The following is a 27,680-nucleotide window of genomic DNA, read 5'->3' as shown; positions in this document are numbered from 1 at the left end:
GACGAGCTAAGGTGGGGGAGCTCGAGTGGGGCAGAAAAGCCAGAACGGACTGGATCAAGTTGAATCAGGGAGTAGGCCCCAGGCTTCTGCGCCCGTGGTAGTTTCTATTCCACTCAGGCCCTCCGGCATTTGCCTCGGATTTCTTCTGCTTTTTCCTCGTCTCGCACCCCACTTAACACCCTGCCCCCACTCACTCCCCCTCCACACTTCCACCTGGCCTGAATGAGACAGCCCTACTTAACTGGGTTGGGGTCCCAGATAGGGGGCTCCCAAGGTGACTATTCGACCATGAAGTGTGGGTGGACGTCACCTTTAAGACTTGCCTAACCCAGGCTGATCGAACAGTGCAGGCCGTGATGGAAGCGGTCATCCTTCTCGACCGTCGCTTCGCCGCCCAGCGTTTTCCTTTTGCTCTCAGGGGGAGGGGGGAGGGGGTGAGCGCCCACCCACTCCAACATGTCTGCCCGCCATTGACAACCCTGACCCAAACAAACCCGACTCCCAGGCTCGGACCAATACAGCTGTAGGCCGCAAACAGAGTGTGGGACCAATGGGCCAACCAACGACCAACAGTTTGGGTTCGGGGAGGGAGGGTGGCGGTAGGTGGAGGAAGCGCCAGACAGCCGTGTGGTGAGGGGGGAGGGGGGAGCTAGGATATGGTTAGACACAGTTCCTTACCCTCGATGGATGCCCGCTTTGGCAAAATGGTGACGGCCCCTTCGGCTACTTCCTCCTGGTGCAGGACGGGGGAGGCCTTAGCCCCCCAGCTGTCTGAGCCCACCCACAGGAAATGCCCGGTCAGGTTGGCAAGATCGGCAGCTTCCAGCACCCTCCTGCGGAATCAGAGAGAGAGAGAGTGAGAGACAGATCTGGTAGTGACCGATGGTGTTTAGGGATGGGGGCTGAGAGAGGAAGAGTGGATTCAGGCGGCGGAGAGTGGGAACATGGCATGGGGCGGAGCGGAGGAATGGACAACATAGAGGGCCAGCAACTCCCTCCCTCCCCTCACCTCACCTCACCACCCCACGTCCCATCTAGCCCCACAACCGCACGAGGTATAACTAGGTTGTGGGGGTGGTGGAAGAGGTAAGCGGAGGGGTGAGTGAAGGGGGAGGCGGGGGGGGGAATGATAAATGTGAGGCCTTGGAGGGGGAGTCAAAGTAAGTTGAGCATCGAGACAGTGAGTGGGTGGTCAGGGGGTGTGGATCGACCATTTACTGGGCGTGACCGCGAGCAGGTGGCGAGGCCTGAGGCCTTACTGGATGTCGTCCTCATTGGCGAATATGATGATCCCGCGAGCGTTCGGCGTTTCCATGAGGCGACCGATGATCTTCTCAAACTCGCCGGGCTTGGGTTCCCGGGGGATCTTCAGCGACTGAGCGATGCACACCCCGCCTGAGAATGGAGGATAGAGAAAGTTAACCAGAGGGGGACACAATCCCTGCTTCGACTAACCTCGTCTCGCTCCCCAGGAGTAAAGATGTAGCGTTCCCCCCGCCCCCCGCCATTCTCCCAACCCTTCTCACAGGATGACAAGATGGTTTCTAAAGACAACCCAATACTTTTCATTGCCCCTGGGAGAAACTTTATATTCTTGATTGATTTGGCGAATTGAATTCAAATCTCCAACCCTATCGCCAGAGCGGCCATGACGGGATTTGAAACAACACGGGGACAGCTGGTCTCAAACCCAGATTTACAGACAGAGTAACCAGCCCAGCAACATTCCCACTTCCTATTCGCCCTCCCGATGGGCCGAAGGCAGCCTCAACCGAAAAGTGTTCTCCGGCAGCGAGGAAATTAATTTCAGGCCTCAGAGCAGGGAGGCTGGGAAGAGGCACAACCTCTTTGAATGCAGGGAGAGCGCGGGGGTGGGGGGGGGGGGGGGGGGGCAACATTTGACACAGGACAGGCCCACTATGGCCCTGGCAAAATGCCTGGAAGCCTTCAAAAAACCCATTGTTGAGCTTAAAGTGGCTTTTCGCTTGACAAAGATGTGGTCTGAGGGTCACAAATGGAGTGAGGGTCCCAATGCTGGACATGAGAGTCACAATGGGAGAGAGGGTCTCAATGGGAGTGAGGGTCTTAATGGGAGTGAGGATCTCAATGGGAGTGAGGGTCTCAATGGGAATGAGGATCTCAACGGGAGTGAGGGTCTCACTGGGCGTGAGGGTCTCAATGGGAGTGAGGGTCTCAATGGGAGTGAGGCTCCCAATGGGAGTGAGCGTCTCAATGGGAGTGAGGATCTCAATGGGGGTGAGGGACTCAATGGGAGTGTGGATCTCAAAGGGAGTGAGGGTATCAATGGGAGTGAGGGTTCCAATGGGAGTGAGGATGTCAAAAGGAGTGAGGGTCTCAATGGGAGTGAGGCTCCCAATGGGAATGAGGGTCCCAATGGGAGTGAGAGTCCCAATGGGAGTGAGGATCTCAATGGGAGTGAGGGTCTCAATGGGAGTGAGGGTCTCAATGGGAGTGAGGATCTCAATGAGAGTGAGGACCTCAATGGGAGTGAGGGTCTCAATAGGAGTGAGGATCTCAATAGGAGTGAGGGTATCAATGGGAGTGAGGGTCTCAATGGGACTGAGGGTCTCAATGGGAGTGAGGGTCTCAATGGGAGTGAGGATCTCAATGGGAGTGAGGACCTCAATGGGAGTGAGGGTCTCAATAGGAGTGAGGATCGCAATCGGAGTGAGGGTATCAATGGGAGTGAGGGTCTCAATGGGAGTGAGGGTCTCCATGGTAGTGAGGGTCTCAATAGGAGTGAGGGTCTCAATAGGAGTGAGGGTCTCAATGGTAGTGAGGATCTCAATGGGAGTGAGGATGTCAAAAGGAGTGAGGGTCTCAATGGGAGTGAGCTCCCAATGGGAGTGAGGGTCTCAATGGGAGTGAGGGTCTCATTGGGAGTGAGGACCTCAATGGGAGTGAGGGTCTCAATGGGAGTGAGGGTCTCATTGGGAGTGAGGACCTCAATGGGAGTGAGGGTCTCAATAGGAGTGAGGGTCTCAATAGGAGTGAGGGTATCAATGAGAGTGAGGGTCTCAATGGGAGTGAGGGTCTCAATAGGAGTGAGGGTCTCAATAGGAGTGAGGGTCTCAATGGTAGTGAGCATCTCAATGGGAGTGAGGATCTCAATGGGAGTGAGGGTCTCAATGGGAGTGAGGGTTCCAATGGGAGTGAGGGTATCAATGGGAGTGAGGGTCTCAATGGGAGTGAGGATATCACTGGGAGTGAGGGTCTCAATGGGAGTGAGGGTCCCAATTGGAGTGAGGGTCTCAATGGGAGTGAGGATCTCAATGGGAGTGAGGGTCTCAATGGGGGTGAGGGTCTCAAAGGGAGTGAGGGTCCCAATGGGAGTGAGGGTATCAATGGGAGTGAGAGTCTCAATGGGAATGAGGATCCCAATGGGAGTGAGGGTCCCAATGGAAGTGAGGGTCTCAATGGGAGTGTGGGTCTCAATGGGAGTGAGGATTTCAATGGGAGTGAGGGTATCAATGGGAGTGAGGGTCTCAATGGGAGTGAGGGTCTCAATGGGTGTGAGGGTCTCAATGGGAGTGAGGCTCTCAATGGGAGTGAGGGTGTCAATTGGAGTGAGGGTCCCAATGGGAGTGAGGGTTTCAATGGGAGTGTGGGTCCCAATGGGAGTGAGGGTCTCAATGGGAGTGAGGATCTCAATGGGAGTGAGGGACTCAATGGGAGTGAGGGTCTCAATAGGAATGAAGGTCCCAATGGGAGTGAGGGTCTCAATGGGAGTGAGGATCTCAATGGGAGTGAGGGTCCCAATGGGACTGAGGGTCTCAAAGGGAGTGAGGGTCCCAATGGGAGTGAGGGTATCAATGGGAGTGAGAGTCTCAATGGGAGTGAGGGTCCCAATGGGAGTGAGGGTCTCAATGGGAATGAGGATCCCAATGGGAGTGAGGGTCTCAATGGGAGTGAGGGTCTCAATGGGAGTGAGGGTCTCAATGGGAGTGAGGATTTCAATGGGAGTGAGGGTATCAATGGGAGTGAGGGTCTCAATGGGAGTGAGGGTCTCAATGGGTGTGAGAGTCTCAATGGGAGTGAGGCTCTCAATGGGGGTGAGGGTGTCAATGGGAGTGAGGGTCCCAATGGGAGTGAGGGTTTCAATGGGAGTGTGGGTCCCAATGGGAGTGAGGGTCTCAATGGGAGTGAGGATCTCAATGGGAGTGAGGGACTCAATGGGAGTGAGGGTCTCAATAGGAATGAGGATCTCACTGGGAGTGAGGGTCTCAATGGGAGTGAGGATCTCAATGGGAGTGAGGATATCAATGGGAGTGAGGGTCTCAATGGGACTGAGGATCTCAATGGGAGTGAGGGTCTCAATGGGAGTGAGGATCTCAATGGGAGTGAGGGTATCAATGGGAGTGAGGGTATCAATGGGAGTGAGGGTCCCAATGGGAGTGAGGATGTCAAAAGGAGTGAGGGTCTCAATAGGAGTGAGGCTCCCAATGGGAGTGAGGGTCCCAATGAGAGTGAGAGTCCCAATGGGAGTGAGGATCTCAATGGGAGTGAGGGTCTCAATGGGAGTGAGGGTCTCAATGGGAGTGAGGATCTCAATGGGATTGAGGACCTCAATGGGAGTGAGGGTCTCAATAGGAGTGAGGATCTCAATAGGAGTGAGGGTATCAATGGGAGTGAGGGTCTCAATGGGAGTGAGGGTCTCAATGGTAGTGAGGCTCTCAATAGGAGTGAGGGTCTCAATAGGAGTGAGGGTCTCAATGGTAGTGAGGATCTCAATGGGAGTGAGGATGTCAAAAGGAGTGAGGGTCTCAATGGGAGTGAGAGTCCCAATGGGAGTGAGGATCTCAATGGGAGTGAGGGTCTCAATGGGAGTGAGGGTCTCAATGGGAGTGAGGACCTCAATGGGAGTGAGGGTCTCAATAGGAGTGAGGGTCTCAATAGGGGTGAGGGTCTCAATGGGAGTGAGGGTTCCAATGGGAGTAAGGGTATCAATGGGAGTGAGGGTCTCAAAGGGAGTGAGGGTCCCAATGGGAGTGAGGGTATCAATGGGAGTGAGAGTCTCAATGGGAGTGAGGGTCCCAATGGGAGTGAGGGTCTCAATGGGAATGAGGATCCCAATGGGAGTGAGGGTCTCAATGGGAGTGAGGGTCTCAATGGGAGTGAGGGTATCAATGGGAGTGAGGGTGACAATGGGAGTGAGGGTCTCAATGGGTGTGAGAGTGTCAATGTGAGTGAGGCTCTCAATGGGTGTGAGGGTGTCAATGGGAGTGAGGGTCCCAATGGGAGTGAGGGTTTCAATGGGAGTGTGGGTCCCAATGGGAGTGAGGGTCTCAATGGGAGTGAGGATCTCAATGGGAGTGAGGGTCTCAATGGGAGTGAACGTCTCAATAGGAATGAGGATCTCACTGGGAGTGAGGGTCTCAATGGGAGTGAGGGTCTCAATGGGAGTGAGGATCTCAATGGGGGTGAGGGTCTCAATGGGAGTGAGGATCTCAGTGGGAGTGAGGGTATCAATGGGAGTGAGGGTCCCAATGGGAGTGAGGGTCTCAATGGGAGTAAGGGTCTCAATGGGAGTGAGGGACTCAATGGGAGTGAGGGTCTCAATGGGAGTGAGGGTTCCAATGGGAGTGAGGGTTTCAATGGGAGTGAGGGTATCAATGGGAGTGAGGATCACAATGAGAGTGAGCGTCCCAATGGGAGTGAGGGTCCCAATTGGAGTGAGGGTCCCAATTGGAGTGAGGGTCTCAATGGGAGTGAGGATCTCAATGGGAGTGAGGGTCTCAATGGGGGTGAGGGTCTCAAAGGGAGTGAGGGTCCCAATGGGAGTGAGGGTATCAATGGGAGTGAGAGTCTCAATGGGAGTGAGGATCTCAATGGGAGTGAGGATCTCAATGGGAGTGAGGGTCCCAATGGGAGTGAGGATCTCAATGGGAGTGAGTGTCTAAATGGGAGTGAGGGTCTCAATGGGAGTGTGGGTCTCAATGGGAGTGAGGATCTCAATGGGAGTGAGGATCTCAATGGGAATGAGGGTCCCAATTGGAGTGAGGGTCTCAACGGGAGTGAGGGTCTCAATGGGAGTGAGGGTCTCAATGGGAGTGAGGGTCTCAATGGGAGTGAGGGTCTCAATGGGAATTTAGGATCCCAATTGGAGTGAGGGTCTCAATGGGAGTGAGGATCTCAATGGTAGTGAGGGTCTCAATAGGAGTGAGGGTCTCAATGGGAGTGAGCGTCTCAATGGGAATGAGGATCCCAATTGAAGTGATGGTCTCAATGGGAGTGAAGGTCTCAATGGGAGTGAGGATCTCAATGGGAGTGAGGGTCTCAATGGGAGTGAGGGTCTCAATGGGAGTGACTGTCTCAATGGGAGTGAGGGTCTCAATGGGAATGAGGATCCCAATTGGAGTGAGGGTCTCAATGGGAGTGTGGATCTCAATGGGAGTGAGGGTCTCAATGGGAGTGAGGTTCTCAATGGGAGTGAGGATCTCAATGAGAGTGAGGACCTCAATGGGAGTGAGGGTCTCAATAGGAGTGAGGATCTCAATAGGAGTGAGGGTATCAATGGGAGTGAGGGTCTCAATGGGAGTGAGGGTCTCAATGGGAGTGAGGGTCTCAATGGGAGTGAGGATCTCAATGGGAGTGAGGACCTCAATGGGAGTGAGGGTCTCAATCGGAGTGAGGATCTCAATAGGAGTGAGGGTATCAATGGGAGTGAGGGTCTCAATGGGAGTGAGGGTCTCCATGGTAGTGAGGGTCTCAATAGGAGTGAGGGGCTCAATAGGAGTGAGGGTCTCAATGGTAGTGAGGATCTCAATGGGAGTGAGGATGTCAAAAGGAGTGAGGGTCTTAATGGGAGTGAGGCTCCCAATGGGAGTGAGGGTCCCAATGGGAGTGAGGGTCTCAATGGGAGTGAGGGTCTCATTGGGAGTGAGGACCTCAATGGGAGTGAGGGTCTCAATAGGAGTGAGGGTCTCAATAGGAGTGAGGGTATCAATGAGAGTGAGAGTCTCAATGGGAGTGAGGGTCTCAATAGGAGTGAGGGTCTCAATAGGAGTGAGGGTCTCAATGGTAGTGAGCATCTCAATGGGAGTGAGGATCTCAATGGGAGTGAGGGTCTCAATGGGAGTGAGGGTTCCAATGGGAGTGAGGGTATCAATGGGGGTGAGGGTCTCAATGGGAGTGAGGATATCACTGGGAGTGAGGGTCTCAATGGGAGTGAGGGTCCCAATTGCAGTGAGGGTCTCAATGGGAGTGAGGATCTCAATGGGAGTGAGGGTCTCAATGGGGGTGAGGGTCTCAAAGAGAGTGAGGGTCCCAATGGGAGTGAGGGTATCAATGGGAGTGAGAGTCTCAATGGGAGTGAGGGTCCCAATGGGAGTGAGGGTCTCAATGGGAATGAGGATCCCAATGGGAGTGAGGGTCTCAATGGGAGTGAGGGTCTCAATGGGAGTGAGGGTCTCAATGGGAGTGAGGATCTCAATGGGAGTGAGGGTATCAATGGGAGTGAGGGTCTCAATGGGAGTGAGGGTCTCAATGGGAGTGAGGGTCTCAATGGGTGTGAGAGTCTCAATGGGAGTGAGGCTCTCAATGGGAGTGAGAGTGTCAATGGGAGTGAGGGTCCCAATGGGAGTGAGGGTTTCATTGGGAGTGTGGGTCCCAATGGGAGTGAGGGTCTCAATGGGAGTGAGGATCTCAATGGGAGTGAGGGACTCAATGGGAGTGAGGGTCTCAATAGGAATGAGGATCTCACTGGGAGTGAGGGTCTCAATGGGAGTGAGGATCTCAATGGGAGTGAGGATCTCAATGGGAGTGAGGGTCTCAATGGGAGTGAGGATCTCAATGGGAGTGAGGGTCTCAATGGGAGTGAGGATCTCAATGGGAGTGAGGGTATCAATGGGAGTGAGGGTATCAATGGGAGTGAGGGTTCCAATGGGAGTGAGGATGTCAAAAGGAGTGAGGGTCTCAATAGGAGTGAGGCTCCCAATGGGAGTGGGGGTCCCAATGAGAGTGAGAGTCCCAATGGGAGTGAGGATCTCAATGGGAGTGAGGGTCTCAATGGGAGTGAGGGTCTCAATGGGAGTGCGGATGTCAATGGGATTGAGGACCTCAATGGGAGTGAGGGTCTCAATAGGAGTGAGGATCTCAATAGGAGTGAGGGTATCAATGGGAGTGAGGGTCTCAATGGGAGTGAGGGTCTCAATGGTAGTGAGGCTCTCAATAGGAGTGAGGGTCTCAATAGGAGTGAGGGTCTCAATGGTAGTGAGGATCTCAATGGGAGTGAGGATGTCAAAAGGAGTGAGGGTCTCAATGGGAGTGAGAGTCCCAATGGGAGTGAGGATCTCAATGGGAGTGAGGGTCTCAATGGGAGTGAGGGTCTCAATGGGAGTGAGGACCTCAATGGGAGTGAGGGTCTCAATAGGAGTGAGGGTCTCAATAGGGGTGAGGGTCTCAATGGGAGTGAGGGTTCCAATGGGAGTGAGGGTATCAATGGGAGTGAGGGTCTCAAAGGGAGTGAGGGTCCCAATGGGAGTGAGGGTATCAATGGGAGTGAGAGTCTCAATGGGAGTGAGGGTCCCAATGGGAGTGAGGGTCTCAATGGAAATGAGGATCCCAATGGGAGTGAGGGTCTCAATGGGAGTGAGGGTCTCAATGGGAGTGAGGGTCTCAATGGGAATGAGGATCTCAATGGGAGTGAGGGTATCAATGGGAGCGAGGGTGACAATGGGAGTGAGGGTCTCAATGGGTGTGAGAGTCTCAATGGGAGTGAGGCTCTCAATGGGTGTGAGGGTGTCAATGGGAGTGAGGATCCCAATGGGAGTGAGGGTTTCAATGGGAGTGTGGGTCCCAATGGGAGTGAGGGTCTCATTGGGAGTGAGGATCTCAATGGGAGTGAGGGTCTCAATGGTAGTGAACGTCTCAATAGGAATGAGGATCTCACTGGGAGTGAGGGTCTCAATGGGAGTGAGGGTCTCAATGGGAGTGAGGATCTCAATGGGGGTGAGGGTCTCAATGGGAGTGAGGATCTCAATGGGAGTGAGGGTATCAATGGGAGTGAGTGTCCCAATGGGAGTGAGGGTCTCAATGGGAGTGAGGGTCTCAATGGGAGTGAGGGACTCAATGGGAGTGAGGGTCTCAATGGGAGTGAGGGTTCCAATGGGAGTGAGGGTTTCAATGGGAGTGAGGGTATCAATGGGAGTGAGGATCACAATGAGAGTGAGGGTCCCAATGGGAGTGAGGGTCCCAATTGGAGTGAGGGTCCCAATTGGAGTGAGGGTCTCAATGGGAGTGAGGGTCCCAATGGGAGTGAGGGTCTCAATGGGGGTGAGGGTCTCAAAGGGAGTGAGGGTCCCAATGGGAGTGAGGGTATCAATGGGAGTGAGAGTCTCAATGGGAGTGAGGATCTCAATGGGAGTGAGGATCTCAATGGGAGCGAGGGTCCCAATGGGAGTGAGGATCTCAATGGGAGTGAGTGTCTAAATGGGAGTGAGTGTCTCAATGGGAGTGTGGGTCTCAATGGGAGTGGGGATCTCAATGGGAGTGAGGATCTCAATGGGAGTGAGGATCTCAATGGGAATGAGGGTCCCAATTGGAGTGAGGGTCTCAACGGGAGTGAGGGTCTCAATGGGAGTGAGGGTCTCAATGGGAGTGAGGGTCTCAATGGGAGTGAGAGTCTCAATGGGAATTTAGGATCCCAATTGGAGTGAGGGTCTCAATGGGAGTGAGGATCTCAATGGTAGTGAGGGTCTCAATAGGAGTGAGGGTCTCAATGGGAGTGAGCGTCTCAATGGGAATGAGGATCCCAATTGAAGTGATGGTCTCAATGGGAGTGAAGGTCTCAATGGGAGTGAGGATCTCAATGGGAGTGAGGGTCTCAATGGGAGTGAGGGTCTCAATGGGAGTGACTGTCTCAATGGGAGTGAGGGTCTCAATGGGAATGAGGATCCCAATTGGAGTGAGGGTCTCAATGCGAGTGTGGATCTCAATGGGAGTGAGGGTCTCAATGGGAGTGAGGGTATCAATGGGAGTGAGGGTCTCAATGGGAGTGAGGGCACTCAATGGGAGTGAGGGTCTCAATGGAAGTGAGCGTCTCAATGGGAATGAGGATCCCAAATGGAGTGAGGGTCTCAATGGGAGTGAGGATCTCAATGGGAATGAGGATCCCAATTGGAGTGAGGGTCTCAATGGGAGTGAGGATCTCAATGGGAGTGAGGGTCTCAATAGGAGTGAGTGTCTCAATGGGAGTGAGGGTCTCAATGGGAATGAGGATCCCAATTGGAGTGATGGTCTCAATGGGAGTTAGGGTCTCAATGGGAGTGAGGATCTCAATGGGAGTGAGGATCTCAATGGGAGTGAGGGTCTCAATAGGAGTGAGGATCTCAACGGGAGTGAGTGTCTCAATGGGAGTGAGGGTCTCAATGGGAATGAGGATCCCAATTGGAGTGAGGGTCTCAATGGGAGTCAGGATCTCAATGGGAGTGAGGGTCTCAATAGGATTGAGGGTCTCAATGGGAGTGAGGATTCCAATGGGATTGAGGGTCTCAATGGGAGTGAGGGTCTCAATGGGAGTGAGGGTCTCAATGGGAGTGAGGGTATCAATGGGAGTGATGGTCTCAATGGGAGTGAGGATCTCAATGGGAGTGAGGATATCAATGGGTGGGTCTCAATGGGAGTGAGGATCCCAATTGGAGTGAGGGTCTCAATGGGAGTGTGGATCTCAATGGGAGTGAGGGTCTCAATGGGAGTGAGGTTCTCAATGGGAGTGAGGATCTCAATGAGAGTGAGGACCTCAATGGGAGTGAGGGTCTCAATAGGAGTGAGGATCTCAATAGGAGTGAGGGTATCAATGGGAGTGAGGGTCTCAATGGGAGTGAGGGTCTCAATGGGAGTGAGGGTCTCAATGGGAGTGAGGATCTCAATGGGAGTGAGGACCTCAATGGGAGTGAGGGTCTCAATCGGAGTGAGGATCTCAATAGGAGTGAGGGTATCAATGGGAGTGAGGGTCTCAATGGGAGTGAGGGTCTCCATGGTAGTGAGGGTCTCAATACGAGTGAGGGGCTCAATAGGAGTGAGGGTCTCAATGGTAGTGAGGATCTCAATGGGAGTGAGGATGTCAAAAGGAGTGAGGGTCTCAATGGGAGTGAGGCTCCCAATGGGAGTGAGGGTCCCAATGGGAGTGAGGGTCTCAATGGGAGTGAGGGTCTCATTGGGAGTGAGGACCTCAATGGGAGTGAGGGTCTCAATAGGAGTGAGGGTCTCAATAGGAGTGAGGGTATCAATGAGAGTGAGAGTCTCAATGGGAGTGAGGGTCTCAATAGGAGTGAGGGTCTCAATAGGAGTGAGGGACTCAATGGGAGTGAGGGTCTCAATGGGAGTGAGGATCTCAATGGGAGTGAGGGTCTCAATGGGAGTGAGGGTTCCAATGGGAGTGAGGGTATCAATGGGGGTGAGGGTCTCAATGGGAGTGAGGATATCACTGGGAGTGAGGGTCTCAATGGGAGTGAGGGTCCCAATTGGAGTGAGGGTCTCAATGGGAGTGAGGATCTCAATGGGAGTGAGGGTCTCAATGGGGGTGAGGGTCTCAAAGAGAGTGAGGGTCCCAATGGGAGTGAGGGTATCAATGGGAGTGAGAGTCTCAATGGGAGTGAGGGTCCCAATGGGAGTGAGGGTCCCAATGGGAGTGAGGGTCTCAATGGGAATGAGGATCCCAATGGGAGTGAGGGTCTCAATGGGAGTGAGGGTCTCAATGGGAGTGAGGGTCTCAATCTGAGTGAGGATCTCAATGGCAGTGAGGGTATCAATGGGAGTGAGGGTCTCAATGGGAGTGAGGGTCTCAATGGGAGTGAGGGTCTCAATGGGTGTGAGAGTCTCAATGGGAGTGAGGCTCTCAATGGGAGTGAGAGTGTCAATGGGAGTGAGGGTCCCAATGGGAGTGAGGGTTTCATTGGGAGTGTGGGTCCCAATGGGAGTCAGGGTCCCAATGGGAGTGAGGATCTCAATGGGAGTGAGGGACTCAATGGGAGTGAGGGTCTCAATAGGAATGAGGATCTCACTGGGAGTGAGGGTCTCAATGGGAGTGAGGATCTCAATGGGAGTGAGGATCTCAATGGGAGTGAGGGTCTCAATGGGAGTGAGGATCTCAATGGGAGTGAGGGTCTCAATGGGAGTGAGGATCTCAATGGGAGTGAGGGTATCAATGGGAGTGAGGGTCCCAATGAGAGTGAGAGTCCCAATGGGAGTGAGGATCTCAATGGGAGTGAGGGTCTCAATGGGAGTGAGGGTCTCAATGGGAGTGAGGATGTCAATGGGATTGAGGACCTCAATGGGAGTGAGGGTCTCAATAGGAGTGAGGATCTCAATAGGAGTGAGGGTATCAATGGGAGTGAGGGTCTCAATGGGAGTGAGGGTCTCAATGGTAGTGAGGCTCTCAATAGGAGTGAGGGTCTCAATAGGAGTGAGGGTCTCAATGGTAGTGAGGATCTCAATGGGAGTGAGGATGTCAAAAGGAGTGAGGGTCTCAATGGGAGTGAGAGTCCCAATGGGAGTGAGGATCTCAATGGGAGTGAGGGTCTCAATGGGAGTGAGGGTCTCAATGGGAGTGAGGACCTCAATGGGAGTGAGGGTCTCAATAGGAGTGAGGGTCTCAATAGGGGTGAGGGTCTCAATGGGAGTGAGGGTTCCAATGGGAGTGAGGGTATCAATGGGAGTGAGTGTCTCAAAGGGAGTGAGGGTCCCAATGGGAGTGAGGGTATCAATGGGAGTGAGAGTCTCAATGGGAGTGAGGGTCCCAATGGGAGTGAGGGTCTCAATGGAAATGAGGATCCCAATGGGAGTGAGGGTCTCAATGGGAGTGAGGGTCTCAATGGGAGTGAGGGTCTCAATGGGAATGAGGATCTCAATGGGAGTGAGGGTATCAATGGGAACGAGGGTGACAATGGGAGTGAGGGTCTCAATGGGTGTGAGAGTCTCAATGGGAGTGAGGCTCTCAATGGGTGTGAGGGTGTCAATGGGAGTGAGGGTCCCAATGGGAGTGAGGGTTTCAATGGGAGTGTGGGTCCCAATGGGAGTGAGGGTCTCATTGGGAGTGAGGATCTCAATGGGAGTGAGGGTCTCAATGGGAGTGAACGTCTCAATAGGAATGAGGATCTCACTGGGAGTGAGGGTCTCAATGGGAGTGAGGGACTCAATGGGAGTGAGGATCTCAATGGGGGTGAGGGTCTCAATGGGAGTGAGGATCTCAATGGGAGTGAGGTTATCAATGGGAGTGAGGGTCCCAATGGCAGTGAGGGTCCCAATGGCAGTGAGGGTCTCAATGGGAGTGAGGGTCTCAATGGGAGTGAGGGACTCAATGGGAGTGAGGGTCTCAATGGGAGTGAGGGTTCCAATGGGAGTGAGGGTTTCAGTGGGAGTGAGGGTATCAATGGGAGTGAGGATCACAATGAGAGTGAGGGTCCCAATGGGAGTGAGGGTCCCAATTGGAGTGAGGGTCCCAATTGGAGTGAGGGTCTCAATGGGAGTGAGGGTCTCAATGGGAGTGAGGGTCTCAATGGGGGTGAGGGTCTCAAAGGGAGTGAGGGTCCCAATGGGAGTGAGGGTATCAATGGGAGTGAGAGTCTCAATGGGAGTGAGGATCTCAATGGGAGTGAGGATCTCAATGGGAGCGAGGGTCCCAATGGGAGTGAGGATCTCAATGGGAGTGAGTGTCCCAATTGGAGTGAGGGTCTCAATGGGAGTGAGGGTCTCAATGGGAGTGAGGGTCTCAATGGGAGTGAGGGTCTCAATGGGAACTTAGGATCCCAATTGGAGTGAGGGTCTCAATGGGAGTGAGGATCTCAATGGTAGTGAGGGTCTCAATAGGAGTGAGGGTCTCAATGGGAGTGAGCGTCTCAATGGGAAATAGGATCCCAATTGAAGTGATGGTCTCAATGGGAGTGAAGGTCTCAATGGGAGTGAGGATCTTAATGGGAGTGAGGGTCTCAATGGGAGTGACGGTCTCAATGGGAGTGAGGGTCTCAATGGGAATGAGGATCCCAATTGGAGTGAGGGTCTCAATGGGAGTGTGGATCTCAATGGGAGTGAGGGTCTCAATGGGTGTGAGGGTATCAATGGGAGTGAGGGTCTCAATGGGAGTGAGGGCACTCAATGGGAGTGAGGGTCTCAATGGAAGTGAGGGTCTCAATGGGAATGAGGATCCCAAATGGAGTGAGGGTCTCAATGGGAGTGAGGATCTCAATGGGAATGAGGATCCCAATTGGAGTGAGGGTCTCAATGGGAGTGAGGATCTCAATGGGAGTGAGGGTCTCAATAGGAGTGAGTGTCTCAATGGGAGTGAGGGTCTCAATGGGAATGAGGATCCCAATTGGAGTGATGGTCTCAATGGGAGTTAGGGTCTCAATGGGAGTGAGGATCTCAATGGGAGTGAGGATCTCAATGGGAGTGAGGGTCTCAATAGGAGTGAGGATCTCAACGGGAGTGAGTGTCTCAATGGGAGTGAGGGTCTCAATGGGAATGAGGATCCCAATTGGAGTGAGGGTCTCAATGGGAGTTAGGATCTCAATGGGAGTGAGGGCCTCAATAGGATTGAGGGTCTCAATGGGAGTGAGGATTCCAATGGGATTGAGGGTCTCAATGGGAGTGAGGGTCTCAATGGGAGTGAGGGTCTCAATGGGAGTGAGGGTATCAATGGGAGTGATGGTCTCAATGGGAGTGAGGATCTCAATGGGAGTGAGGATATCAATGGGTGGGTCTCAATGGGAGTGAGGATATCAATGGGAGTGAGGATATCAATGGGTGGGTCTCAATGGGAGTGCGGATCTCAATGGGAGTGAGGGTCTCAATAGGAGCGAGGGTCTCAATGGGAGTGAGGTTCTCAATAGGAGTGAGGGTCTCAATGGGAGTGAGGGTCTCAATGGGAGTGAGGGTCTCAATGGGAGTGAGGGTCCCAATGGGAGTGAGGGTCTCAATGGGAGTGATGGTGTCAATGGGAGTGAGAGTCTCAATGGGAGTGAGGATCTCAATGGGAGTGAGGGTCCCAATGGGAGTGAGGGTCTCAATGGGAGTGATGGTGTCAATGGGAGTGAGAGTCTCAATGGGAGTGAGGGTCTCAATGGGAGTGAGGATCTCAATGGGAGTGAGGGTCCCAATGGGAGTGAGGGTCTCAATGGGAGTGATGGTGTCAATGGGAGTGAGAGTCTCAATGGGAGTGAGGGTCTGAATGGGAGTGAGGGTCCCAATGGGAGTGAGGGTCTCAATGGGAGTGAGGATATCAATGGGAGTGAGGATATCAATGGGTGGGTCTCAATGGGAGTGAGGATATCAATGGGTGGGTCTCAATTGGAGTGAGGGTCTCAATGGGAGTGAGGATACCAATGGGTGGGTCTCAATGGGAGTGCGGATCTCAATGGGAGTGAGGGTCTCAATAAGAGCGAGGGTCTCAATGGGAGTGAGGGTCTCAATGGGAGTGAGGGTCTCAATGGGAGTGAGGGTCCCAATGGGAGTGAGGGTCTCAATGGGAGTGAGAGTCTCAATGGGAGTGAGGGTCTCAATGGGAGTGAGGGTCCCAATGGGAGTGAGGGTCTCAATGGGTGTGATGGTGTCAATGGGAGTGAGAGTCTCAATGGGAGTGAGGGTCTTAATGGGAGTGAGGGTCTCAATGGGAGTGTGTGAGTGAACGCCCGATGTGATGGTCCACGCCCCCTCTCCTGCCTGAGGCAGCATTGTGGAGCTTACCGGCCTCCCTCGAGATCTGTGCGAAGGCTTCAACGCCACTCTCTCCGTAGTTGCCCTCGGAAGCGATGGTGGAAACATAATTCCAGCCCAGAGCTTTGACGATGTCCACCATGGCCTGGGCCTGGTAGGAATCCGGGGGAACAACTCGCGAGAAGTAATCATAACGATTGTTGTCACTGAGTTCGGGGGCTGTCGAGGCGTAACTAATCTGGGGAATCTGGGAAGGGAGAACAGAGTAAAGAGTTAGATTCCAAACCGGGTGTCATCAATTCCCTCAGGTTCTTGTACCGCACACAGCGCTGAGGGAGCGCCGCACTGTCGGAGGGTCGGTGCTGAGGGAGCGCCGCACTGTCAGAGGGTCAGTGCTGAGGGAGCGCCGCACTGTCAGAGGGTCAGTGCTGAGGGAGCGCCGCACTGTCGGAGGGTCAGTGCTGAGGGAGTGCCGCACTGTCAGAGGGTGGGTGCTGAGGGAGCACCGCACTGTCGGAGGGTCAGTGCTGAGGGAGTGCCGCACTGTCAGAGGGTCAGTGCTGAGGGAGTGCCGCACTGTCAGAGGGTCAGTGCTGAGGGAGCACCGCACTGTCGGAGGGTCAGTGCTGAGGGAGTGCCGCACTGTCAGAGGGTCAGTGCTGAGGGAGCACCGCACTGTCAGAGGGTCAGTGCTGAGGGAGCGCCGCACTGTCGGAGGGTCAGTGCTGAGGGAGCGCCGCACTGTCGGAGGGTCAGTGCTGAGGGAGCGCCGCACAGTCAGAGGGTCAGTGCTGAGGGAGTGCCGCACTGTCAGAGGGTCAGTGCTGAGGGAGCGCCGCACTGTCGGAGGGTCAGTGCTGAGGGAGCGCCGCACTGTCAGAGGGTCAGTGCTGAGGGAGTGCCGCACTGTCAGAGGGTCAGTGCTGAGGGAGCACCACACTGTCAGAGGGTCATTGCTGAGGGAGCACCACACTGTCAGAGGGTCAGTGGTGAGGGTGAGCCGCACTGTCAGAGGGTCAGTGCTGAGGGAGCACCGCACTGTCAGAGGGTCAGTGCTGAGGGAGCACCGCACTGTGAGAGGGTCAGACTGAGGGAGTGCCGCACAGTCAGAGGCTCAGTGCTGAGGGAGCGCCGCACTGCGAGGGTCAGTGCTGAGGGAGCACCGCACTGTCGGAGGGTTAGTGCTGAGGGAGCGCCGCACTGTCGAGGGTCAGTGCTGAGGGAGCACCGCACTGTCGGAGGGTCAGTGCTGAGGGAGCACCGCACTGTCGGAGGGTCAGTGCTGAGGGAGCACCGCACTGTCGGAGGGTCAGTGCTGAGGGAGCACCGCCCTGTCAGAGGGTCAGTGCTGAGGGAGCGCCGCACTGTCGGAGGGTCAGTGTTGAGGGAGAGCTGCACTGTTGGAGGGTCAGTTCTGAGGGAGAACTGCACTGTCAGAGGGTCAGTGCTGAGGGAGCGCTGCACTGTCGGAGGGTCAGTGCTAAGGGAGCGCCGCACTGTCGGAGGTTCAGTGCTGAGGCAGCGCCGCACTGTTGGAGGGTCAGTGCTGAGGCAGCGCCGCACTGTCGGAGGGTCAGTGCTGAGGCAGCGCCGCGCTGTCGGAGGGTCAGTGCTGAGGGAGTGCCGCAGTGTCGGAGGGTCAGTGCTGAGGCAGTGCCGCACTGTCGGAGTGTCAGTGCTGTGGGAGCGCCGCACTGTCGGAGGGTCAGTGCTGAGGCAGCGCCGCACTGTCGGAGGGTCAGTGCTGAGGCAGCGCCACACCGTCGGAGCGTCAGTGCTGAGGGAGCGCCGCACTGTCGGAGGGTCAGTGCTGAGGGAGCGCCGCACTGTCGGAGGGTCAGTGCTGAGGGAGCACCGCACTGTCGGAGGGTCAATGTTGGGGGGGAGCCGCACTGTCGGAGGGTCAGTGCTGAGGGAGCGCCGCACTGTCGGAGGGTCAGTGCTGAGGGAGCATCGCACTGTCGGAGGGTCAGTGCTGAGGGAGCACCGCACTGTCAGAGGGTCAGTGCTGAGGGAGCATCGCACTGTCGGAGGGTCAGTGCTGAGGGAGTTCCGCACTGTCGGAGGGTCAGTGTTGGGGGGCAGTCGCACTGTCGGAGGGTCAGTGCTGAGGGAGCACCGCACTGTCGGAGGGTCAGTGCTGAGGGAGTGCCGCAGTGTCGGAGGGTCAGTGTTGGGGGGCAGCCGCACTGTCAGAGGGTCAGTGCTGAGGGAGCACCGCACTGTCGGAGGGTCAGTGCTGAGGCAGCGCCGCACTGTCAGAGGGTCAGTGCTGAGGGAGCGCCGCACTGTCGGAGGGTCAGTGTTGGGGGGGAGCCGCACTGATGGAGGGTCAGTGCTGAGGGAGCACCGCACTGTCGGGGGGGTCAGTGCTGAGGGAGCACCGCACTGTCGGGGGGTCAGTGTTGGGGGGGAGCCGCACTGTCGGAGGGTCAGTGCTGAGGGAGCGCCGCACTGTCGGAGGGTCAGTGCTGAGGGAGCGCCGCACTGTCGGAGGGTCAGTGCTGAGGCAGCGCCACACCGTCGGAGCGTCAGTGCTGAGGGAGCGCCGCACTGTCGGAGGGTCAGTGCTGAGGGAGCGCCGCACTGTCGGAGGGTCAGTGCTGAGGGAGCGCCGCACTGTCGGAGGGTCAGTGCTGAGGGAGCGCCGCACTGTCGGAGGGTCAGTGCTGCGGCAGCGGCGCACTGTCGGAGGGTCAGTGCTGAGGGAGCACCGCACTGTCGGAGGGTCAATGTTGGGGGGGAGCCGCACTGTCGGAGGGTCAGTGCTGAGGGAGCGCCGCACTGTTGGAGGGTCAGTGCCGAGGGAGCGCCGCACTGTCGGAGGGTCAGTGCTGAGGGAGCGCCGCACTGTCGGAGGGTCAGTGCTGAGGGAGCACCGCACTGTCGGAGGGTCAGTGCTGAGGGAGCATCGCACTGTCGGAGGGTCAGTGCTGAGGGAGTTCCGCACTGTCGGAGGGTCAGTGTTGGGGGGCAGTCGCACTGTCGGAGGGTCAGTGCTGAGGGAGCACCGCACTGTCGGAGGGTCAGTGCTGAGGGAGTGCCGCAGTGTCGGAGGGTCAGTGTTGGGGGGCAGCCGCACTGTCAGAGGGTCAGTGCTGAGGGAGCACCGCACTGTCGGAGGGTCAGTGCTGAGGCAGCGCCGCACTGTCAGAGGGTCAGTGCTGAGGGAGCGCCGCACTGTCGGAGGGTCAGTGTTGTGGGGGAGCCGCACTGATGGAGGGTCAGTGCTGAGGGAGCACCGCACTGTCGGGGGGGTCAGTGCTGAGGGAGCACCGCACTGTCGGGGGGTCAGTGTTGGGGGGGAGCCGCACTGTCGGAGGGTCAGTGCTGAGGGAGCGCCGCACTGTCGGAGGGTCAGTGCTGAGGGAGCGCCGCACTGTCGGAGGGTCAGTGCTGAGGGAGAACTGCATTGCCCCTGGGGTCCGTCATGTCGTTGGTACAGTGGGCAGAAGACAGCTTACCCCTGGGGAGGGAGGTGAATCCCACCACCCCACTCTCCCCCCACGCCCCCATAACCCATATGTTGACAGCCTGACTGTGCTAGGCCGAGAATAGCCTTTCTCCAGACCTGCTGCTGGCCCCGCCTGCCGGAACCAGCACTCAACTGCAAATAGGCGCAGTACGTTAGCCACCATGATGGAGACGGAGCTGGCCGAGGCTCCGATCACTCCGATCACTCTGTCCGGTTTGGGAATGATGGGCGGCTCGCCGTTGGAGCAGCGGATGTCGGACGTGTCCTTCTGGATGAGGGCCTGGACGAAGGTCAGCGATTGCTCCAGGGCGTAGATGTCGCGCGAGCACGTGTCCAGGATCCGGGCTCCCAGCGTGATGTTGGGCAGGAGCTCGGGGTCGCTGTTGATCTGGTCCAGGGCGTACAACATGGCCTCCATCCGATGGACTCCCTTCTCCTTCTTGATGTCGCCGCACGGGATCCCGGCCGGCCCCTTGCCGTGGACCGGGAAGAGCCCGCCCAGGGTGATGTCCCCCTCGATCTTGATGGAGTGTGGCTGGGTCCCCTGCTGGTGGCAGTGACACAGCAAGAGGCCCAGGGGGGCCCCCAGGAGCCAGAGCAGCGCTACCCAGCGGAGACCCGCGGGGAACGGGTGATGGTTCATTCTCTCTCCGAGCCACGCCTGTTCACAACCAGATCGTAACGTGCCTGTAATGGCAAAACAGTCGAGAGAGGGAGGGAGAGTGAGAGAGAGAGAGAGAGGGAGGGAGGAGAGAGAGAGAGAGAGAAAGAGGAAGGGAGAGAGAGAGAGAGAGAGAGAGGAAGGGAGAGAGAGAGAGAGAGGGAGGGAGGGAGAGAGAGAGAGGGGGGGAGAGAGAGTGAGAGGGAGGGAGGGAGAGAGAGAGATAGAGAGAGAGGGAGGGAGGGAGAGAGAGAGAGAGAGAGAGAGAGAGGAAGGGAGAGAGAGAGAGGGAGGGAGGGAGAGAGAGAGGGGGGGAGAGAGAGAGCGAGGGAGGGGGGGGAGAGAGAGAGATAGAGAGAGAGGGAGGGAGAGAGAGAGAGAGAGAGGGGGAGGGAGTGAGAGAGAGAGAGGGATGGAGAGAGAGAGAGGGGGGAGAGAGAGAGGGGGAGAGAGAGAGAGAGAGAGAGTGGGGAGAGAGAGAGAGAGAGAGGGAGGGAGAGAGAGAGAGAGGGTTGGAGGGAGAGAGAGAGAGAGAGAGAGAGGAAGGGAGAGAGAGAGAGGGAGGGATGGAGAGAGAGAGAGAGTGGGGGAGAGAGAGAGAGGTGGAGAGAGAGAGGGAGAGGGAGAGAGAGAGAGAGGGAGGGAGGGAGAGAGAGAGCGAGAGAGGGAGGGAGGGAGAGAGAGAGAGAGAGTTCAGCCTCCCAAGTTCGGTAACATGCGTATTTATCGGCTCAGCTTAGTTATGTTGGACAGATCCACGCCCACCCCCCTTCCCTTCAGTGCTGGATGATGGGAGGGGGAGTGCAGGGGTGGGAGGATGTCCCTGTACCTTACGTGCCTCTTTGCTACGCTGTCACCATCCGCCACCTTTGCCTTGAAGCGAGGCTTTCTGTAATAAGAACATAAGAACATAAGAACTAGGAGCAGGAGTAGGCCATCTGGCCCCTCGAGCCTGCTCCACCATTCAATGAGATCATGGCTGATCTTTTGTGGACTCAGCTTCACTTTCCGGCCCAAACACCAGAACCCTTAATCCCTTTATTCTTCAAAAAACGATCTATCTTTATCTTAAAAACATTTAATGAAGGAGCCTCTACTGCTTCACTGGGCAAGGAATTCCATAGATTCACAACCCTTTGGGTGAAGGAGTTCCTCCTAAACTCCGTCCTAAATCTACTTCCCCTTATTTTGAGGCTATGCCCCCTAGTTCTGCTTTCACCCGCCAGTGGAAACAACCTGCCCGCATCTATCCTGTCTATTCCCTTCATAATCTTATATGTTTCTATAAGATCCCCCCCTCATCCTTCTAAATTCCAACGAGTACAGTCCCCGTCTACTCAACCTCTCCTCGTAATCCAACCCCTTCAGCTCTGGGATTAACCGAGTGAATCTCCTCTGCACACCCTCCAGTGCTAGTACGTCCTTTCTCAAGTAAGGAGACCAAAACTGAACACAAAACTCCAGGTGTGGCCTCACTAACACCTTATACAATTGCAGCATTACCTCCCTAGTCTTAAACTCCATCCCTCTAGCAATGAAGGACAAAATTCCATTTGCCTTCTTAATCACCTGTTGCACCTGAAAACCAACTTTCTGCGACTCATGCACTAGCACACCTAGATCTCTCTGCACAGCAGCATGTTTTAATTTTTTATCATTTAAATAATAATCCCTTTTGCCGTTTTTCTTACCAAAATGGATAACCTCACATTTGTCAACATTGTATTCCATCTGCCAGACCCTAGCCCATTCACTTAGCCTGTCCAAATCCCTCTGCAGACTTCCAGTATCCTCTGCACTTTTTGCTTTACCATTTATCTTAGTGTCGTCTGCAAACTTGGACACATTGCCCTTGGTCCCCAACTCCAAATCATCTATGTAAATTGTGAACAGTTGTGGGCCCAACACTGATCCCTGAGGGACACCACTAGCTACTGATTGCCAACCAGAGAAACACCCATTAATCCCCACTCTTTGCTTTCTATTAATTAACCAATCCTCTATCCACGCTACTACTTTCCCCTTAATGCCATGCATCTTTATCTTATGCAACAACCTTTTGTGTGGCACCTTGTCAAAGGCTTTCTGGAAATCCAGATATACCACATCCATTGGCTCCCCGTTATCTACCGCACTGTTAATGTCCTCAAAAAATTCCACTAAATTAGTTAGGCACGACCTGCCCTTTATGAACCCATGCTGCGTCTGTCCAATGGGACAATTTCCATCCAGATGCCTCGCTATTTCTTCCTTGATGATAGATTCCAGCATCTTCCCTACTACCGAAGTTAAGGTAACTGGCCTATAATTACCCACTTTCTGCCTACCTCCTTTTTTAAACAGTGGTGTCACGTTTGCTAATTTCCAATCCGCCGGGACCACCCCAGAGTCTAGTGAATTTTGGTAAATTATCACTAGTGCATTTGCAATTTCCCTAGCCATCTCTTTTAGCACTCTGGGATGCATTCCATCAGGGCCAGGAGACTTGTCTACCTTTAGCCCCATTAGCTTGCCCATCACTACCTCCTTGGTGATAACAATCCTCTCAAGGTCCTCACCTGTCATAGCCTCATTTCCATCAGTCACTGGCATTTTATTTGTGTCTTCCACTGTGAAGACCGACCCAAAAAACCTGTTCAGTTCCTCAGCCATTTCCTCATCTCCCATTATTAAATCTCCCTTCTCATCCTCTAAAGGACCAATATTTACCTTAGCCACTCTTTTTTGTTTTATGTATTTGTAGAATCTTTTACTATCTGTTTTTATATTCTGAGCAAGTTTACTTTCATAATCTATCTTACTCTTCTTTATAGCTTTTTTAGTAGCTTTCTGTTGCCCACTAATGTTGGCACTTGACGCCCGTGTTCACTGAGCGAAGGTGCCAGCTCTGTGCACCAGCTGACGTTAAATTGTGGGTGAAACCTCAGGTTACCCCGAGCGTGACAGTCACCCTCAGGCTGCACTCAGACACACTCACTCACTCTCACACTCACACACACTCACTCACTCACTCTCACACACACATTCACTCACTCTCACACACACACTCACTCACTCTCACACTCACACACTCACTCTCACACACACACTCACTCTCACACACACACTCACTCACTCCCACACTCACTCTCACACACACACTCACTCACTGTCACACTCACACACTCACTCTCACACACACTCACTCAGTCTCACACTCACACATTCACTCTCACACACACATTCACTCACTCTCACACTCACTAATACACTCACTCACACTCACTCACAGACTCGCATTCACTCACACGCACGTACACACACTCACTCACTCTCACACTCACACACACTCTCTCACAGTCACACTCTCACACACTCACTCATTCTCACACTCACACACACACTCACTCACTGTCACTCACACACTCACTCTCACACTCACACACACACTCACTCACTCTCACACTCACACACACTCACTCACTGTCACACTCTCACCCACTCACACATTCACACACACACTCACTCACTCTCACACTCACACACGCCCACACACTCACTCACTCTCACACTCACACACACACTCACTCACTCTCACACACACTCACTCACTGTCACAATTTCACACACACTCACTCACTCTCACACACTCACTCACTCTCACACTCTCACACACTCACTCACTCTCACACTCACACCCACACTCACTCACACGTTTACACACACACTCACTCACTGTCACACTCACACACGCTCACTCACTCTCACACATACACACACACTCACTCTCGCACTCACACACCCTCTCACTCACTCACCCACTCACACACTCACTCTCACACTCACACACTCTCACACACACACACACATTCACTCACACACTCTCACACTCACACACACATTCACTCACTCTCACTCACACACACTCACTCACACACACTCACTCACACACACTCACACACATACACTCACTCACACTCACTCACTCACACATACACTCACTCACTCTCACACACACACACTCACTCACTCACTCTCACACTCACGCACACACTCACTCTCACACTCACACACACACTCACACACACTCATTCACTCACACGCTCTCACACACACTCTCACACTCACTCACACACTCACTCATACACCACCTCACTCTCACACTCACACACACTCACAGTCACACACTCACACACTCACTCACTCTCACACTCACACACACACTCACTCACTCTCACACTCACTCACACACTCACGCTCACACACACTCACTCACTCTCACACACACACTCACTCACTCTCACACTCACACACACTCACTCACTCTCACATTCACACACACACTCACTCTCTCACACTCACACACACACTCACTCACTCACACACACACACACTCACTCTCACACACACACACTCACTCTCACACACACACACTCTCACACACTCACTCTCTCACACACTCACTCACTCTCACACTCACTCACACACTCACGCTCACACACACACTCACTCACTCTCACACTCACTCACTCTCACACACACACTCACTCACTCTCACACACTCACACACACTCACACACACTCACACTCACTCACACTCACTCATACACTCACTCACACTCACACACTCATTCACACACACTCACACACACTCACTCACTCGCACACTCACAAACTCACTCACTCACACACACACACTAACTCACTCTCACACTCGCATCCACTTACACTCCCACACACTCACAAACTCACTCACTCACTCTCACACTCACACACACACACACACTCACTCACTCACACACCCACTCAAACTCACTCACTCATTCTCGCACACATGCACACACTCACTCTCACAAACACTCACTCACTCTCACACTCACACACACTCACTCACTCTCACACTCACACGCACACTCACTCACTCTCACACTCACTCACACACTCAAACACACACTCACTCTCACTCACACACACTCACTCACTCTCACACTCACACACACACACGCACTCACTCACTCTCACTCTCACTCACACACTCACTAACACACACTCACTCACTAACACGCTCTCACACACACTCTCACACTCACACACACTCTCTCACACTCACACACACTCACTCACTCACACACTCACAAACTCACTCACTCGCTCTCACACACACACACACTCACTCACTCACACACCCCCACTCAAACTCACTCACTCACTCACACACATGCACTCTCTCTCACACACACTCACTCACTCTCACACTCACACACACTCACTCACACACACCCAAACACACTCACTCTCACACAATCACTCACTCTCACACTCACACACACTCACTCACACTCGCACGCACACTCACTCACTCTCACACTCACACACACACTCACTCACTCTCACACTCACTCACACACTCTCACTCACACACTCAAACACACACTCATTCACACACTCACTCACACACAATCACTCACTCACACACTCTCACACACACACACTCACTCACTCTCACAAACTCACTCACTGACTCTCACACTCACTCACACACTAACTCACTCTCACACACACCACACTCACTCAAACACTCACTCAGACACCACACACTCACTAACCCACTCAGACACTCACACTCAGACAAACACACTAACTCACTCAGACACTCACACACTCACTCACTCACTCTCACACACACACTCACTCTCATACTCACTCACACACTCTCACTCACACACTCAAACACACACTCACTCACACACTCACTCACTCACACACTCTCACTCACACACTCAAACACACACTCACTCACACACTCACACACACTCATACACTCACACACTTACTCTCACGCTCACACACACAATCATTCTCACACTCATACACACACTCACACTCACTCCCACTCACGCTCACACACACTCTCACACTCACACACTCTCACACTCACAAACTCACTCTCACACTCACACACTAACTCACTCTCACACATACATTCACTCACTCTCACACTCACATACACGCTCACTCACTCTCACACACACACACACTCACCCACTCTCACACTCACACACGCTCACTCACTCTCACACTCACACACACACATTCACACTCACTCACTCACACACTCACAAACTCACTCACTCACTCCCACACTCACACACACTCACTCACACACACCCACTCAAACTCACTCACTCACTCTCACACACACACACACATACTCACTCACACACACACTCACTCTCACATTCATACTCACTCACTCTCACACTCACACACACTCACTCACACATACACTCACTCACACACTCACTCACACTCACACACACTCACTCACTCTCACACTCACTCACCCATGCACTGAAACACACACTCACTCACACACACTCACTCACTCACACACACTCACACACACACTCTCACAAACTCACTCTCACACTCGCACACTAACTCACTCTCACACACACATTCACTCACTCTCACGCTCACACACACTCACACTCACACACACTCACTCACTCTCACACTCACACACACACTCTCACACACACTCACTCACTCACAAACTCACTCACTCACTCTCACACCCTCACACTCACTCACTCACTCACACACCCCCACTCAAACTCACTCACTCACTCACACACATGCACTCTCTCTCACACACACTCACTCACTCTCACACTCACACACACTCACTCACACACACCCACACACACTCACTCTCACACACACTCACTCACTCTCACACTCACACACACTCACTCACACTCGCACGCACACTCACTCACTCTCACACTCACACACACACTCACTCACTCTCACACTCACTCACACACTCTCACTCACACACTCAAACACACACTCATTCACACACTCACTCACACACAATCACTCACTCACACACTCTCACACACACTCACTCTCACACACACACTCACTCTCACTCACACACACACTCACTCACTCTCACACTCACACTCACACACTTACACACACTCACACACACACTCACTCACTCTCACACTCACAAACTCACTCACTGACTCTCACACTCACTCACACACTAACTCACTCTCACACACACAATCACTCACTCTCACACACACTCACACTCACACACACGCTCACTCGCTCTCACACTCACACACACACTCACTCACTCTCACGCACACACACACTCTCACATACACTATATTCACAGACTCACTCAAACACACTCACTCACACACAGACACTCACACACACTCACTCACTCTCACACTCACTCACTCACGCACTCAAACACACACTCTCTCACACACTCATTCACACACTCAAACACTCACACACCACACTCACTCAAACATTCACTCAGACACCACACACTCACTAACCCACTCAGACACTCACACTCAGACAAACACACTAACTCACTCAGACACTCACACACTCACTCACTCACTCTCACACTCACACACACACTCACTCTCATACTCACTCACACACTCTCTCTCACACACTCAAACACACACTCACTCACACACTCACTCACTCACACACTCTCACTCACACACTCAAACACACACTCACTCACACACTCACACACACACTCATACACTCACACACTTACTCTCACGCTCACACACACAATCATTCTCACACTCATACACACACTCACACTCACTCTCACTCACGCTCACACACACACTCTCACACTCACAAACTCACTCTCACACTCACACACTAACTCACTCTCACACACACATTCACTCACTCTCACACTCACATACACGCTCACTCACTCTCACACACACACACTCACCCACTCTCACACTCACACACGCTCACTCACTCTCACACTCACACACACATATTCACACTCACACACACTCACTCACACACTCACAAACTCACTCACTCACT

General features: G+C 53.9%; 1 protein-coding gene across 1 annotated transcript in view; it reads right to left on the bottom strand.

The window, feature by feature from the left end:
* LOC140398975 (metabotropic glutamate receptor 6-like) overlaps positions 1 to 27,680 on the bottom strand; it is a 194,337-nt gene that overhangs the window by 134,409 nt on the left and 32,248 nt on the right. Inside the window, exons 2-5 of the mRNA XM_072487995.1 lie at positions 19,278 to 19,831; positions 15,700 to 15,916; positions 1,260 to 1,395; positions 679 to 833 (exon numbers count right to left, since the gene is read on the bottom strand). Coding sequence (XP_072344096.1) covers positions 679 to 833; positions 1,260 to 1,395; positions 15,700 to 15,916; positions 19,278 to 19,787 — 1,018 coding nt within the window. The 5' untranslated portion in view covers positions 19,788 to 19,831. The remainder of the gene's footprint in view (positions 1 to 678; positions 834 to 1,259; positions 1,396 to 15,699; positions 15,917 to 19,277; positions 19,832 to 27,680) is intronic.

This window comes from Scyliorhinus torazame, chromosome 22 (assembly GCF_047496885.1).
Source record: "Scyliorhinus torazame isolate Kashiwa2021f chromosome 22, sScyTor2.1, whole genome shotgun sequence".
Lineage (NCBI taxonomy): Eukaryota > Metazoa > Chordata > Chondrichthyes > Carcharhiniformes > Scyliorhinidae > Scyliorhinus > Scyliorhinus torazame.
The sequence above is the reverse complement of the archived record's forward strand: the minus strand, read 5'-3'. Positions and strand labels throughout refer to the sequence as shown.